Source organism: Bos grunniens, chromosome X, assembly GCF_055505025.1.
Source record: "Bos grunniens cultivar Pamir isolate PY7600 chromosome X, Bosgru_T2T1.0, whole genome shotgun sequence".
NCBI classification, from domain to species: Eukaryota; Metazoa; Chordata; class Mammalia; order Artiodactyla; family Bovidae; genus Bos; species Bos grunniens.
Window position 1 is genome coordinate 108,988,505 of NC_141194.1, and position 14,312 is coordinate 109,002,816.

The following is a 14,312-nucleotide window of genomic DNA, read 5'->3' on the forward strand; positions in this document are numbered from 1 at the left end:
CCTCTGGAGACATTTCCCAATTCTAGGGCACAGTGAAGGAGGCTGAGAATCCAGGCTTCATCCAGGTAGATGGCTATATCTGAGGACCAAAAAAAAACCAGTGCAGCTTTCAGTGGTCTCACAGGCCCAGAGAGACAAAATTAGAGACTTAAGGAGCCAAGGTTGCAATGAGAAAGAAGAGATGGAGGACTGAGTCTGTCACATTGTAGTCAGAAGCTAATGAGCTAAGCAGAAAGCCTTTCTAAGACAGATAATAGTATTTGTTTCATGGTAAGAAAAAGAAATAAAAGGTATTCATTATTAGAAAAGAAGTCAAACTGCTATTACCTCAAGACAACAGTTTCTATATATAAAAATCTCATGAAGTGAAAGTCATACAGTCGTGTACAAATCCCCATGGACTGAGTCCATGGAATTCTCCAGGCCAAAATACTGGAGTGGGTAGCCTTTCCCTTTTCCAGGGGATCTTCCTGACCCAGGAATCAAACCTTGGTCTCCTGCATTGCATGTGGATTCTTTACCAACTGAGCTATCAGGGAAGCCCCCAAATCCCATAGAATCTACCAGGAAAAACCTAGAAGTAATAAATGACTTTAGCAAGGTTGCAGGGTACATGTGTTAGTCGCTTAGTCATGTCCGATGCTGTGACCCCATGGACTGTAGCCTCCCAGGCTTCTCTGTCCATGGGTTTTTCCAGGCAAGAATACTGGAGTGGATTTCCATTTCCTTCTCCAGGAGGTCTTCCTGACCCAGGGATTGAACCCGGGTCTCCTGCATTTCAGGTAGATTCTTTACCATCTGAGCTATAGAGAAGTCCGGGACTTCTAAGGGATATGAGAAAGCTTTGGGAGGATGGAGATATTTATTATATTGATTGTCATGATGGTTACATGGGTGTATACAGATATCAACATTTATCAAACTGTACACTTTAAGAATGTGCATTTCAATTATACCTGAGTAAGTTCTTTTAAATAAAAAGATTAAGTGAAGAAGGAGATGGCTGACAGAGACAGAAAAAATAAATGCCTGAAGGCTCTGAAGAGGTTGGAAAATGACCACAGTGAGGAGTCTGTAATCAGAGAGTGGGACACTTGAATCACTGATGATCGAGGTGGGAGAGGGCAGTTATAGGAGATGACAACGCCTGGGAAGTGACCAGGGGAAGTGGATGACTGAGGTAGAGGTCATTTTTCTGCCTATTGCATACTCTGTTCTTTTTGCCTGAGCACAGCCTCCCTCACTCTTTGCCTGGCCAAGTCCTACTCATCCTTCATGTCTCAGCATTCCTGTCCCTTCACCAGCAGCACCTCAACTGGCATTCCTGTCCCCATCTAAGTTATGTTCTTCTCTAATGAAATCTTGTAGTACTTGCTTTTCTTAAGCACTTAGCACAATGGTTACATATGTATTTCTGCAATTCCTTCAGCAGTTCTAAGCTCCACAATGGCAGGCACAATGAGTAGTTTCAATGTCCCTTGTATCTCTAGCATCTGTGGTGATGCATTGCTGTTGTTGTTCAGTCGCTCAGTCGTGTTTGATTCTTTGCGACCCCATGGACTGCAGCATGCCAGGCTTCCCTGTCCTTCACTATCTCTTGGAGTTTGCTCTAACTCATGTCCATTGAGTCCATGATGCTATCCAACCATCTCATCCTCTGTCTCCCCCTTTTCCTCCTGCCCTCAGTCTCTCCCAGCATCAGGGTCTTTTCTAACGAGTTGGCTCTTCGCATCAGGTGACCAAAGGATTGGCACTTCAGCCTCAGCATCAGCCCTTCCAATGAATATTCAGAGTTGATTTCCTTTAGAATTGACTGGTTGGATCTCCTTGCTCTCCAGGGGACCCTCAAGAGTCTTCTCCAACACCACAGTTCAAAAGCATCAATTCTTTGGTGCTCAGCCTTCTTTATGGTCCAACTCTCACATCCATACATGACTACTGGAAAAACCATAGCTTTGCCTAGCTGACCTTTGTCAGCAAAGTAATGTCTCTGCTTTTTAATAAGCTGCATCTCTGACATTTGGGGCAATGCATGGTGAAACATACATCTTTCACATTTTCCAACTCCAGCTTGACTTCCTGAAGGACCTGAACTGACACATTTCATTTGAGGGTAGAGTGTACCTCTCCTTCTCCTCTTTCATGGCAAACGCAGGAGAAAAGCCAAAACACTTGGTGTCCCATAGTCAAGCATATGTCTCTACCAGGGCCCAGAAGCACACCAGAAGCTATTTCTAGAAAGACATATAATCTCTGATGCTGATGGCATGGCCTTCCTCCAGAACCCCAGGGACGTAGGTGGCAATTCTCTTACAGGGGCTGGCCTTGAACTTGACACTTCATCTCTGCCCATTACTGATACATCTGACACCATGAGGACTGTCATAAAAGATGGTCCACACAACTGCTTCCACTGCAGCCTGGACCTGCTGCAGGTTCCTCTCCTGCACCCCAGCTCTGAGCCTTCTGCATCATCATGTGGACTGTAGCAATAACCCTGCTGTCTTCTTTGTGGTGGAGGATTCAAGATGCAATTATTTGTCTTGCACTTTGGAGGGGACATCCTGGCATGCCTCTGATTCATTTCAGTCGTTCAGTCCTGTCCGACTCTTGGTGACCCATGAATCACAGCACGCCAGGCCTCCCTGTCCATCACCAACTCCCGGAGTTCACTCAGACTCACGTCCATTGAATCAGTGATGCCATCCAGCCATCTCATCCTCTGTCGTCCCCTTCTCCTCCTGCCCCCAATCCCTCCCAGCATCAGAGTCTTTTCCAATGAGTCAACTCTTCGCATGAGGTGACCAAAGTACTGGAGTTTCAGCTTTAGCATCATTTCTTCCAAAGAAATCCCAGGGCTGATCTCCTTCAGAATGGACTGGTTGGACCTCCTTGCAGTCCAAGGGACTCTCAAGAGTCTTCTCCAACACCACAGTTCAAAAGCATCAATTCTTCGGCACTCAGCCTTCTTCACAGTCCGACTCTCACATCCATACATGACCACAGGAAAAACCATAGCCTTGACTAGACGAACCTTTGTTGGCAAAGTAATGTCTCTGCTTTTGAATATGCTATCTAGGTTGGTCATAACTTTCCTTGCAAGGCCTCTGATTACTGAACTCCTAAAAACTTCACTGAATTGTCAGCTCCCTGGATTTTCATAGGGTTTACTTCCCATGCTCTTGAGCACGTGTCTTACAGACCCCTCTTACTCATCTTCTTCAATCGATATTATCATGTCAGTTTAACTGATCTGAGTGATGTTCTATGGGCTGTCTAGGTGATCCACATCTCTTTGTACTATGTTATGAGATTGCGTATGATGTAGGGCAGGAGAGTTAACATAGCAGTGGAGTAAACTTTAAATAGAGATGTCTGTCCATATGATTGTGAACTACTTCTCATCCTCTTCCTCTGATTGGTTGGAATAGAAAGGAATGTACTCATCAAATCAATGGCCAAATAACATGGACCTAAGGGCTTATTAATCTGCTTGAGCAATTATACCACATCCAGCACACAGCATCCACAACTGGAATTACTACTTGGTGAAGCCTGGAGTATACAGTCATTTTACAGAATTCATCCAATTTCTGCAGTCAACAGACTAGCAATGCAAATGTAGATATGATGGGGACCACCACCCCTAAATCTTTAAAAGTGGTTCTAATCTCTGTAATGTCTTCAGTGATATTGTTTGTAATTGACTCTCTTGGTTGTGTGTGTGTGCTGGGGCCGGGGGGGACGGGGTGTGAGTGGTTTGCAGTTCCATAGACTTGCACATAACTTCCACCAATGTAAAGACAATGAAAGACCACCTAAAATTTGGTTTGGATGTGGAGACCAATGAAACCCTCCCCACACACACACCCCACCCACATCAAGAAGTGAAGAAATGGTTCATTACTTCCAGAATCAAGGGTTCTGAAGAGAGCAGGACAAGCCTCTCAACCAGTTGTGAACTGACTTTTGAGATCAAGGAACAGAGAGTGGCCTGGGATTTTACCATGGAGGACAGGTGGGGCCAAAGTGAGAGTTCTCACATGTGGTTACCAGCATACATGGTTCTGATCTCCCTGTGGTGCTAAAGGAAGGAGCACCCAGGCTTTCTTCCCAGTTTACCCAGATATCACACATAAGGGGGAGAGGAAGGGCTAGCTGAAAAAGGAAAGGCCAAATTCTACCAATGATAAGGGATGGGAGTGTTACTCTTCCCTGCACTGCTGGGGCTCTGGGAAATGGAGGCCCTTAGGGCTGGAAATATGGAAATACAAACCTCAAAATGGCCTGTGCTGTGCCTGGCCTTAATTCAGGGAGAGCTTTTGCTAGAAGAAATAAAAATCAATAAGGCAGAAAAGCAGAACCTGACTGTAGAAAGGAAGACAACAGGAGGCATAACCATGTTAGATGTCTAAATAGAAGAGTTGGTGCACTTGCATAAGCATCTGGGAGGCAGGAGGTTAGATAACAAATAGGACAGTTGAAAAGGCACCTCTCACTCATGGCTGAACCGACTGCCTGAGCACCATGTCCACCAGACCAAGGCCTTAGCAGTAGTAACTACCCACAAACTGGAAGCAGTATATATTTTGATGATACAACTCGGTATATATGATGATATATATTTTGATACAACTCGGTAACCAGGGTAATCCTCTCAGTTCTCTTCTACTCACTTTCTACCACTAAAAAAGGAAAGGCGCCAGCCACTGCTCTGCAGATTGAACCACCCAAACGGTCCATCTCCCTCTTCCACCTCTTGATAACGACGTCCCCTCCCCACGGAGACCCAGCGCCATGAGTTGGCAGGTCCACTCAGGGTCCCTCAGGGTTGAAGGGTCGACTGCCCTCCCCGCGTGTCCATGGGTCCTGGCCGCGGCCAGCTCTGAAGACCAGCGTCTGGCGTCCAGAGACCACCAGGGCAACTCGCCAAACAGCCCCTTTGGATCTTTGCGGGCACCCTTCCTCTCTCCCGCCTCTGCCTGCACTGTGGTGATAGTGCACTCGGGTTCAGAGGGCCTCCGTCAGCTCTAGGCAGGTAGGACCACCCAGAACTTCCAGGCCATCGAGGGATGGGCAGCGAGAGCCCAGGGCGCCGGGATGGCCATCTCCAAGATGGGCGGCCAGGCAGAACTGTGATCCTCGCTCGCCATCTGGCGGCCGTCGTGGGAACCGCCGCCGAGGCTTCTCCGCCCAGGGCAGCCAGCCATTCGAAGCGTGGATGGTCGCATTTCCCGGTAAGCACCGCGACGCAAGGTCGCGGCTGCAGGAAATGGCGGCGCGCGCAGGCGCACAGGCGCCGGACGTAAACGCGCAACCTCACGGGGCACAAACACGCAGGCGCACGCGGGATGGCCTCACGCTCGAGAAAATGTCTCCTGAATCAGTAGTGCCTTCCACCCTGGCGACTGCACTGCTCACCGAGGGCTCTGGGGGAGCCACAGACCCCGAGTCAGCCTCTGGGCAGGAAGGGGCCATCGCTGGGCCCCTGTCTGCAGCCTCCTACTCACAGCCCTGCACCCTGCCTCCTGCCTGCTCCCAAAACACAGGACTAGTGTGGGGGAGTGGAACAGGGAGAGGGGTGCCCATGCCTCTCAGCATGCCACCCTGCCCTGGACTCAAGGTGGAGGACAGCGCTGCCAGCCTTTCCCCGCCTCTGAGGAAAGGGGGCTGTGGAACTCCTGCTGGCCCACCCTCCTTTCCTCGGGCATCACACCACCACTCCCCGACCCCCGTCCCTGGGTGCACGGAGCAGGGCTGGCCGCCATTGGCCAGCAGGAGTAGGCCTATCTCAGGAAGGTGGGCAAACACCCGGGCCCTGGAATCCTGCACCACACTCCTGACAGTGGCCTCTGATCTCACACCAGGACCTTTCTGTGGCTGGCTGGTCCTTGGGATGGCACATGTGACCTCTCTGAACCATCTGGGTGCCTGGAGCCCCCACAGAGCTGCCAGGGATCCTAGAGCCTGGCGTCCTACCTGCTGACCCTGCCCTCCCCCACATCTAACCCACTTATTCCTGGAGGCTCCCAGAGGTTCCTGAGGACTCAACCAGCCACAGTCCCTGCCCACAAATCCCTGTCACCAAGCTCCGTCCAGCCCAGGGGGCCACACAGACCATCTCGGACCCTGCCGGGACCACACTGCAGTGCTAACTCGGGGTACCAGGCCACTGTACCCCCACCTCAGGCAGCGCCTCCCCTCCACTGTCCAGAGCAGAGACGAGACAGCTGAAACTTTGAGGAAACTTTATTGAAGAGCAGCACTGACTGAAACCATTGAAGACAGGGAATGACAACACAGAGAACTACTAACGGCCACAGATCATGATCCTGGCCCCTCTTATTCTCCCAGGGTCCCTAACAAGGTGCCTGTACTGCCCCACGCAGCCGTCCTCCCTCCCCCCACACTCTCCCTTCCTGAGGGCCTCGCAGGTGGTGTCTTGCCAGGAAGGTGGGCGCTGGCAATGCCCAATCCCCTGAGGGCAGCTCCTCCCACTTGGGCCCACATGCTCTATGGTGGGCACAAGTCAGTCAAATAGCAGGGCATGCTGCACCAAGCCGAGGACACAGAATCCCGAGGAAGCACAGGGTGGCCCAGCAGAGCACAGGTCCTGGGGGCCTCCTGAAGCCCCACTGCGGCACCAATGCAGATCTTCCTTCCAGAAGTCCTGGGGTGGACGCTGGCCAAGCCCTCATCCATCCCCTACTACCCACCAGTTCCTGAGACTGGGCTAGGGTGTCTCTGCACCACAGTTGGGGGAACTGCTCAGAGAAGAACACACGCACATCTCCAGGAGAGCAAGCAAAACTGGGCCTGAATATGCACTGGGAAAGCACACGCTGAGCTGAGGACTCGGGACCACAGCGGGTAGGGCCTTGGCTGGTGCTGAAGCTAAGGGCACGTGGCAGGGCCCAGGGGTGGCTGACTGGGTAGGTGGGGACAACCAGCCCAGGTTCATGGGCACTGCAGGGCTCTGTGGGGGGTGGGAGGGGGAAATGGACGGCGGCTTGGGGGTGTGTGTTGTTGGGGAGGGGAGAGGGGACTGGGGCAGGGAGGGGTTCCTTGAGACCTGGGTCACTAGGGGGCCTACAGGGACACATCTGGACTTCCCAGGACAGGGAGCAGCCTGCCCCAGGGGATGCTGAATAGGGGTCCCCTCTGGTGGGGTGCGGGGGAGGCCCAGGCACCATGACATGGCCCTTAACGTCTCTCAGGCCAGTATGGGCAGCAGCTATTTGCAGGCACCCCTCACCTAGGCAGGTACTGCCCACTCAGGGCTGTTCCCAGTTGCAGGCTTTGGGGCTGACCTTGGCATTGGCAGCTGGTGAGTGGTACTTCTCCAGGCCAGTCCCAGGTCTCCAGTGACCAAGCACAAACCTAAGCAGAACAAAAGAACCCTCCCTCCTGCTAATGAATTCTCCTCCTCCTCTTCCTCCATCCCCCTCCTCTTCCTGAACCCCCCTCCTCCTCTTCCTCCTCCTCCCCCTTTTCCTCCTCCTTCTCCTTTTCCTCCTTTAGAACAAAAGTTTACATGCACACCCACTCACACCAAAGGCAGCTGTGGGGTACTGGCCCACCAGGTACCCAGGGCCCTATCATCTCCTCACAGTCTTTACTGTCCTTGTCCCTACAGTCCTTCCAGGCTGCAGGGGCCAGGGTAGGGGAAGACTGCTTGTAGGCTGGTGCTGGGTGCCATGGGCCTCTGGGTCCTCTGCCCTCAATTGTGGAAAGGCTCCAGGGTTCTGCCTTCTGGGGGACACCCTAGGGCAGATGATCCTGAAGACAGGCTGGATCCTGTGATCTCCCCGCCAGAGCATCTCCCGTCTGCCCCACAGCTCTTCCTTGCCAGTGCTGGCACCTTGTGGCAGAGATGGCCTCCAGAGAGGCTCCTCTAGGTCCCACGTGGCCTGGGGGACCATCAGCATCGTTAGCTCAGAGCCCACTGGGTGGGCGTTTGCAGGTGGCCAAAAGCCAGGGCCAATGCCAGAGACCCTGACTACACCTTTAGCCTCTGCTATGTTGGGGTCTCTGTCTGAGGTGCGGGCACCCCTTTTGCTGCATGTTATGGCCCCATACTTGGACCTCCCACACCTCCCTGAATTGATTTTGGCTTGGTTGGTGGAGCACCTTCTAGCTGGTAGAGGCTGAGGGGGCTGGGCCTGGCTTCCCTGCCCCTCTGCCCCATTCAAGGCTCCCACTGTTTGTGTGGACTGCCTCTTCCCCCGTTACACTTTTTCTGTTGCCTGCTAGCAGAGGGTGTGCCTGAATATGTTGAGCCTATGCTTCCTAAGCCTTGGGGTGGTTCAATGGCTCCAGCCCCTCTCTCGTTCCCCGACTCTTCTGCTGCCAGCTGAGGCCTGGGCTTTGCCGGAGGCTGGTTCTCGGCCCTAGGAAATAATGCCTGGCTGTGGCCTTCCTCCCCAGTGTCACAGCTGGAAGACAGCCACCTGCACTTCAGAAATGGGACGATCCTTTCCCGGATGGTCTGAGTGCTGCTTTCAGCAAATGACCCTGCCTGCACCATGACCTGAGGGATCAGGACATTGTCTTCTGATGCCTTTCAGACCCTTTCTGCTTGACTCTGGTTCTCCTCAGTCACTGCCATGGTGGCCTCATACTCCTCTTCATCTCGAATGAGCTTCATTAACTGCAGGAAAGTGGGCACACACTCTCACTGATCCAGTAGCTCTAGCTTGCCCCAGAGGGCAGTGGTCATGGAGGCTCGGGCTAGGATGTGTTTCAGGTGAATCGTGTCTGTGCTTCTCACTGACAGGGGGCTGTGCTGCCTGGCTTTCTGAATCAGGGTCTCTAACCATACCAAAAAACCAGAGATGTTCTCTCTAGACTTCTGGAAGGTCTCAGCTAACTGTGAGGTTCTATGGTCCTGTTTATCCCCAAAGATCTGCTTCAGGGCCTCCAGGCACTCCTCCACTGTCACAGAGTCACTGCTGGCCCTCAGCACCCACATGATGGACTGGGCAGGGCTACATAAGCTCTCCAGCAAACCCCGCCTCTTTATCTCAGACACCTGCCATAGCTGCATCATCTTAGTCACCTGCTCTAGCCAGGTTTCAAAGCTCTCTTCACCTGGGCCTGGGAGAGTGTTTCCTGAAAACATCTTGAGTTTTTGGTACCACAGGCTTTCTTTCAGAAGCTGCAAGACTGGTTGCCTGACTTGAGCGAAGCCCTCCAGCTCTGCACCCTCAGAATGAGTGCTGTACCCCAGGGTTTTGGCCACATCTACCATTCTTCAGCCCTCATCTTTTAGGAAGTACTTCAGTCTGTTGATAAATTCCTCATCTGGGCTATGGGGTTTCACCACTTCCCAGGTACCTCCCTTTCCTAGGATCCAGCTGGGCACTGTAGCATAGTTGATGGTGTCAGTCAATTCAAGGAAAACTGCCTTAGCGTGGTCTTCCCTTCTGAACATTGTGCCCAGCACCCTGTAGGTGCAGAGGGACTCTAAGCCCCTCCTCAGGGTCTCTTTAATTTCTGCCTCACTACACTCCATGGGGATCCCCATGATTAGCAAGTCCTTCCTAGGGTCCAGGTCCATTCCTCTGCACCAATCCTCCAACAGTCACAGCCATTGCTCCAAGTTTCTATGGACTGGTCTAATACTAAGGGCAGTAATTAGCTCACAAAGTGTGACAAGGAGTCAAGGAATTTTGGGTCAATGCCAACTATGAAGGCAGAATCATCTCTGTTTTCCACAGCCTATAAATGCAAATGGAATGAGAACATCATTAATGCCCACCCTCCCAACCCCCACCAAACCCCCTCCACTACCCCCCTCTCTTTTCTGGTCACAGGGATTCAGCCCCTGTTTCCCACGGCTTCCCCAATCATTTGATGGAGGGGTTTCTTTAGGCCCAGCTTCCCCCAGCTCATCCTGTCCCTGCTGACCTCCGCTTGCTGTGGGCTCCTCCTCAAAGTCCTAGGACTCTGCTGTGTGTCCTGGAGGTGCCTGTGGTGAAAAGGCCAGAGATAGAGGTAGGAGGCGGGGCCTGACAAAGCCTGTGTGTGTGTGTGTGTGTGTGTGTGTGTGTGCCCACGCCCATGCCCTGGCTCAGGGCTGTGCAATCCCGGGGCACCTGGTACCCACTTCTGTGGGGCAAAGGTTAGAGGACGAAGAGGTACAGTTCCCTTCTTTCTCAGAAAATGCCTGACAGATGAGAAAGATGACTGGAGCTCTGCACAAGGCAATGAACTGATGGGTGAAGAGATTGTGTGACAAGCTGTCATATTGCCATGGATACTGAGGACAGCATGGGCTGTGGGTTTGCATCACTGAGGGGTGTCATGTGGTAGATAAGGTTAAGGAGCAACAGGTGATGTCATTGGCCTCTAACCAAAGAAGTATCCTTTGTTGTGGGGGAGAGAAGATGGGGGGTAGGCAGCAAGGATCAAGAGCTGAAAACAGGGACCTATGGTTTCTAGATGTTTGGAAGCTAGAATCAGAGGCAGAAAAGGGACCCAAAAAGGGTCTCCAGTGCCACACTGCAGGAACAGACGACTCTGACCCTAGGTGTGACCCTATCCTGCAGACCCTGTAAAACTTGGCAGGCAACCCCACCCCTCCTGCTTTTTGCCAGGGTTACAGAGGCCTCTTCCGCCTCACAGCTGTTCACCACGCTGGTTAGGGATCCAGTGGCAGTGCAGATGCTAGAATTCTACCCATGGGCAGCACCAGACCTGCCCTCCAGCACTGTGCACAGGCAGTTCCTGGTGCTGGGGCGGTGGACACTGCTTCACTGGATCTGTTCCAGGCAAGGCCGAGGTTCTGCCTCACAAGACCCTGCTCAGGCTGTGCCAATTCTGAGTCTACAGAAGTGCTCACAAGCACTCTGGTACAGGGGTACAAGAAACTGCTCAACTGGTATTCAGCACTAGTGCAGTTAAGATTATTACTGCAGTGTACGTGCTTAGTCGTGTCCGACTCTTGCGACCCCATGGACCATAGCCCATCAGGCTCCTCTGCCTATGGGAGTTTTCAAGCAAGGATACTGGAGTGGGTTGCCATTTCCTCCTCCAGGGAGTCTTCCCAACCAAGGGATTGAACCCGCGTCTGCTTGCATCTCTGGCAGATTCTTTACTGGCTAAGCCATTGGGAAGCCCTCAATTATTATTACTCCGCCCTCAATTCCAGCCCTCTTTTAAACCTTAATCTGCCTGAAATGCAGGAGACCTGGGTTCGATCCCTGGGTTGGGAAGATCCTCTGGAGAAGAGAATGGCTACCCACTCCAGAATTCTGGCCTGGAGAATTCCATGGACTGTATAGTCCATGGGGTCGCAAAGAGTCGGACACAACTGAGCGACTTGCAGTCCCTCTGCTGCTGCTACTGCTGCTAAATCACTTCAGTTGTGTTCGACTCTGTGCGACCCCATAGACAGCAGCCCACCAGGCTCCCCCGTCCCTGGGATTTTCCAGGCGAACACTGGAGGGGGTTGCCATTTCCTTCTCAAATACACAAAGTGAAAAGTGAAAGTGAAGTCACTCAGTCGTGTCTGACTCTTAGCAACCCCATGGACTACAGCCTACCAAGTTCCTCCATCCATGGGACTCTCCAGGCAAGAGTACTACAGTCCCTCACTGGCTCTTAAACCTTGCCCCCGCTGTCAAGTCCCACCTCCACCAAAGCGCAACTGGCCTTAAGGCCCACCCCTGATGCCAAGCCTCCCTGCACGTTTGACCCAGGTAGCCACCAAGCCCCACCCTGTCCAAGTCCCACCTCCAATGAAGTCCTACCCCCAACTGAGCTCAGCCCCTGATGCCAATCCCCACCCCATGGAAGTTCAATCTTTGCCCCCACAAAGCCCCACCCCTTCTTGTGACCCAACCCCCATTCAAGTCCCATCCCTAAGGAAGCCTTGCCACTACGTAAGCCTGATCCCTGCCCCCACTCAAGCCATGTCCCCACCTCTTCCCAAGCACAATGCCTGTCCTAAGCTCCGACCTCACTCAAATCCAACTACTGTCCCAAAGCCTCTGCCTTCATTTCACTGTGGTCCCCACCCTCACCTAGGCCCACCTTCCTAAATCCCTCCACCCCTTTACACACTCTCTACCTCAAACACCCCTCATTCCAGAGCAGGAATACGTCTGACCAGTGGAAGTTGGTAGAGGCCAGGAGAGAAAGCGCTGAAGCCACTTCCCCTCCAGGGTAAGGCCCAGAGCTACCAGTCCTGACCACAATGGCTGTAAGCAGGGTTAGGCATGCAAGAGGTTTCCTTGCAATTCCGAAGCTGGTCACAATGTCTGGAAATGGCACGGTACAGGTGCATGCCAGGCCTGATAAACGGCATGGTCCTGGTGCATCAGGCCTGATATAGTGGGATCCCACTTCCAGGGGATCTTGATAAAAATGCAAGTTCTGATTCAGGAGGACTGGAGTGGGACTGAGATTCTGTGTTTCTCCTTTCTAGAAAGCTGGGTGGTTACTGAGCAAGATACTTGCAGAATCCCCTCTAAGTGTAGGTATTTCCTATGTCTGAGAAGGGGAACACAGACCTAAATATGCCTGACTTCACTAGGAAGTACTATTGAAAAGCCTGTTAAATCAATCTCCTTCCCATGCCAAGAAAAAGTGGTTACCTGCTGGTGTCAGAAAGTCACAGACCCCCAAGTGGAACATTTTACCTGAGGGATCTCATAACACAAGTCCACTGTGGCTCTGTGAAGCCCCCACTCAGCCACATGGCATTACAGGTATGATAGGTGTCACAAAAGGTGATACCATGGGAAGAGGTGTTCTGATTGCCATCCTAGAAAACAGTGGAGGTTAAGAAACATGTCTGAAAACATATTACATTATATTGGTTTCAAGTTTATAACATAAAGGTATTTGTATATGTTGCAAAATTATCACTATGATAAGTCTAGTTAACATTTATCAATGCACATAGTTTTTTTTTTCTTTCAATGAGAATTTTTAAAAATCTACCCTCTCAGCAACTTTGAAAAATACACAGTACATTACAGTTTTATTGACTATAGTCTCCATGTTGTACATTACATCCCTAGGACTTATTTATCTTACATTTATGTTTATGTGTGTGTATGTGTATATAATATGTCCTACCCTGATGGTATTACCGAATTAGATTATGAAAGCCCTTCAAGAAGCTCCGTTATGATTGGTTTAGAGATAAAGTGCTTTTTATGAATTGAACACTCTTAAAGTTCTCAGAAATTAATGAAAGTGAATTTACTCTCACACAACTTTATTTTAGCAGTAATTATGTTTTATATATATTACGTCAGCCTTAAAGATAGTTTACAAGATCTTTTGCTAACTTAAAACTTGACACTTAAACTAAAATAACTATACAAGATGTGCTTCATTAAGTACACTAAAGCCTTTGACTGTATGCTGCTGCTGCTAAGTCGCTTCCATCGTGTCCGACTCTATACGACCCCCATAGACGGCTGCCCACCAGGCTCCTCCGTCCATGGGATTTTCCAGGCAAGAGTACTGGAGTGGGGTGTATGGATCACAACAAATTGTGGAAAATTCTTCAGGTGATGGGAATGGCAAACTACCTTACCTGCCTCCTGAGAAACCTGTATGCAGGTCAAGAAGCAATAGTTAGAACCGGTCATGGAATAACAGACTGGTTCCAAATTAGAAAAGAAATATGTCATGGCTGTATACTGTCACCCTGATTATTTAACTTATATGCAGAATACATCATGCAAAATGCCAGGATGGATGAATCACAAGTTGGAATCAAGATTACCAGGAGAAATATCAATAACCTTAGGTATGCAGATGACACCACTCAAATAGCAGAAAGTGAATAGAGCTTAAAGGGCCTCTTGTTGAAGGTGAAAGAGGAGAGTGAAAAAGCTGGCTTAAAATTCAGCATTCAAAAAACTAAGATCATGGCATCCAGTACCATCACTTCATGGCAAATAGAAGGGGAAAAAATAGAAACCATGATTTTATTTTCTTGGGCTCCAAAATCATTGTGGATGGTGAGTGCAGCCATGAAATTAAAAGACGTTTGTTCTTTGGAAGGAAAGCTATGATAAACCTAGACAGCATATTAAAAAGCAGAGATATTGCTTTGCTGACAGAGGTCCATATAGTCAAATCTATGGTTTTTCTGATCTTCCCTGTAGCTCAAACCGTAAAGAATCTGCCTGCAACACAGGAAACCTGGGCTCAATTCCTGGATTGGAAAGATCCTCTGGAGAAGGGAATGACAATCCACGCCAGTATTCTTGCCTGGAGAATCCCATAGACAGAGGATCCCGGCAGGCTACAGCCTGTGGGATCACAAAGAGTCAGACACAACTGAGTGA

General features: G+C 50.7%; 1 protein-coding gene across 1 annotated transcript; it reads right to left on the reverse strand.

Annotated features, from left to right (window-relative positions):
* Positions 1-7,498: 7,498 nt before the first annotated feature.
* On the reverse strand, positions 7,499-9,580 carry PNMA5 (PNMA family member 5; the record flags this gene model as incomplete). The annotated part of the gene is given in 1 exon segment (XM_086387156.1): positions 7,499-9,580. A coding segment is annotated over 1 exon segment (1,392 nt), but the record flags the coding sequence as incomplete, so codon positions are not given.
* Between the last annotated feature and the right edge of the window lie 4,732 nt (positions 9,581-14,312).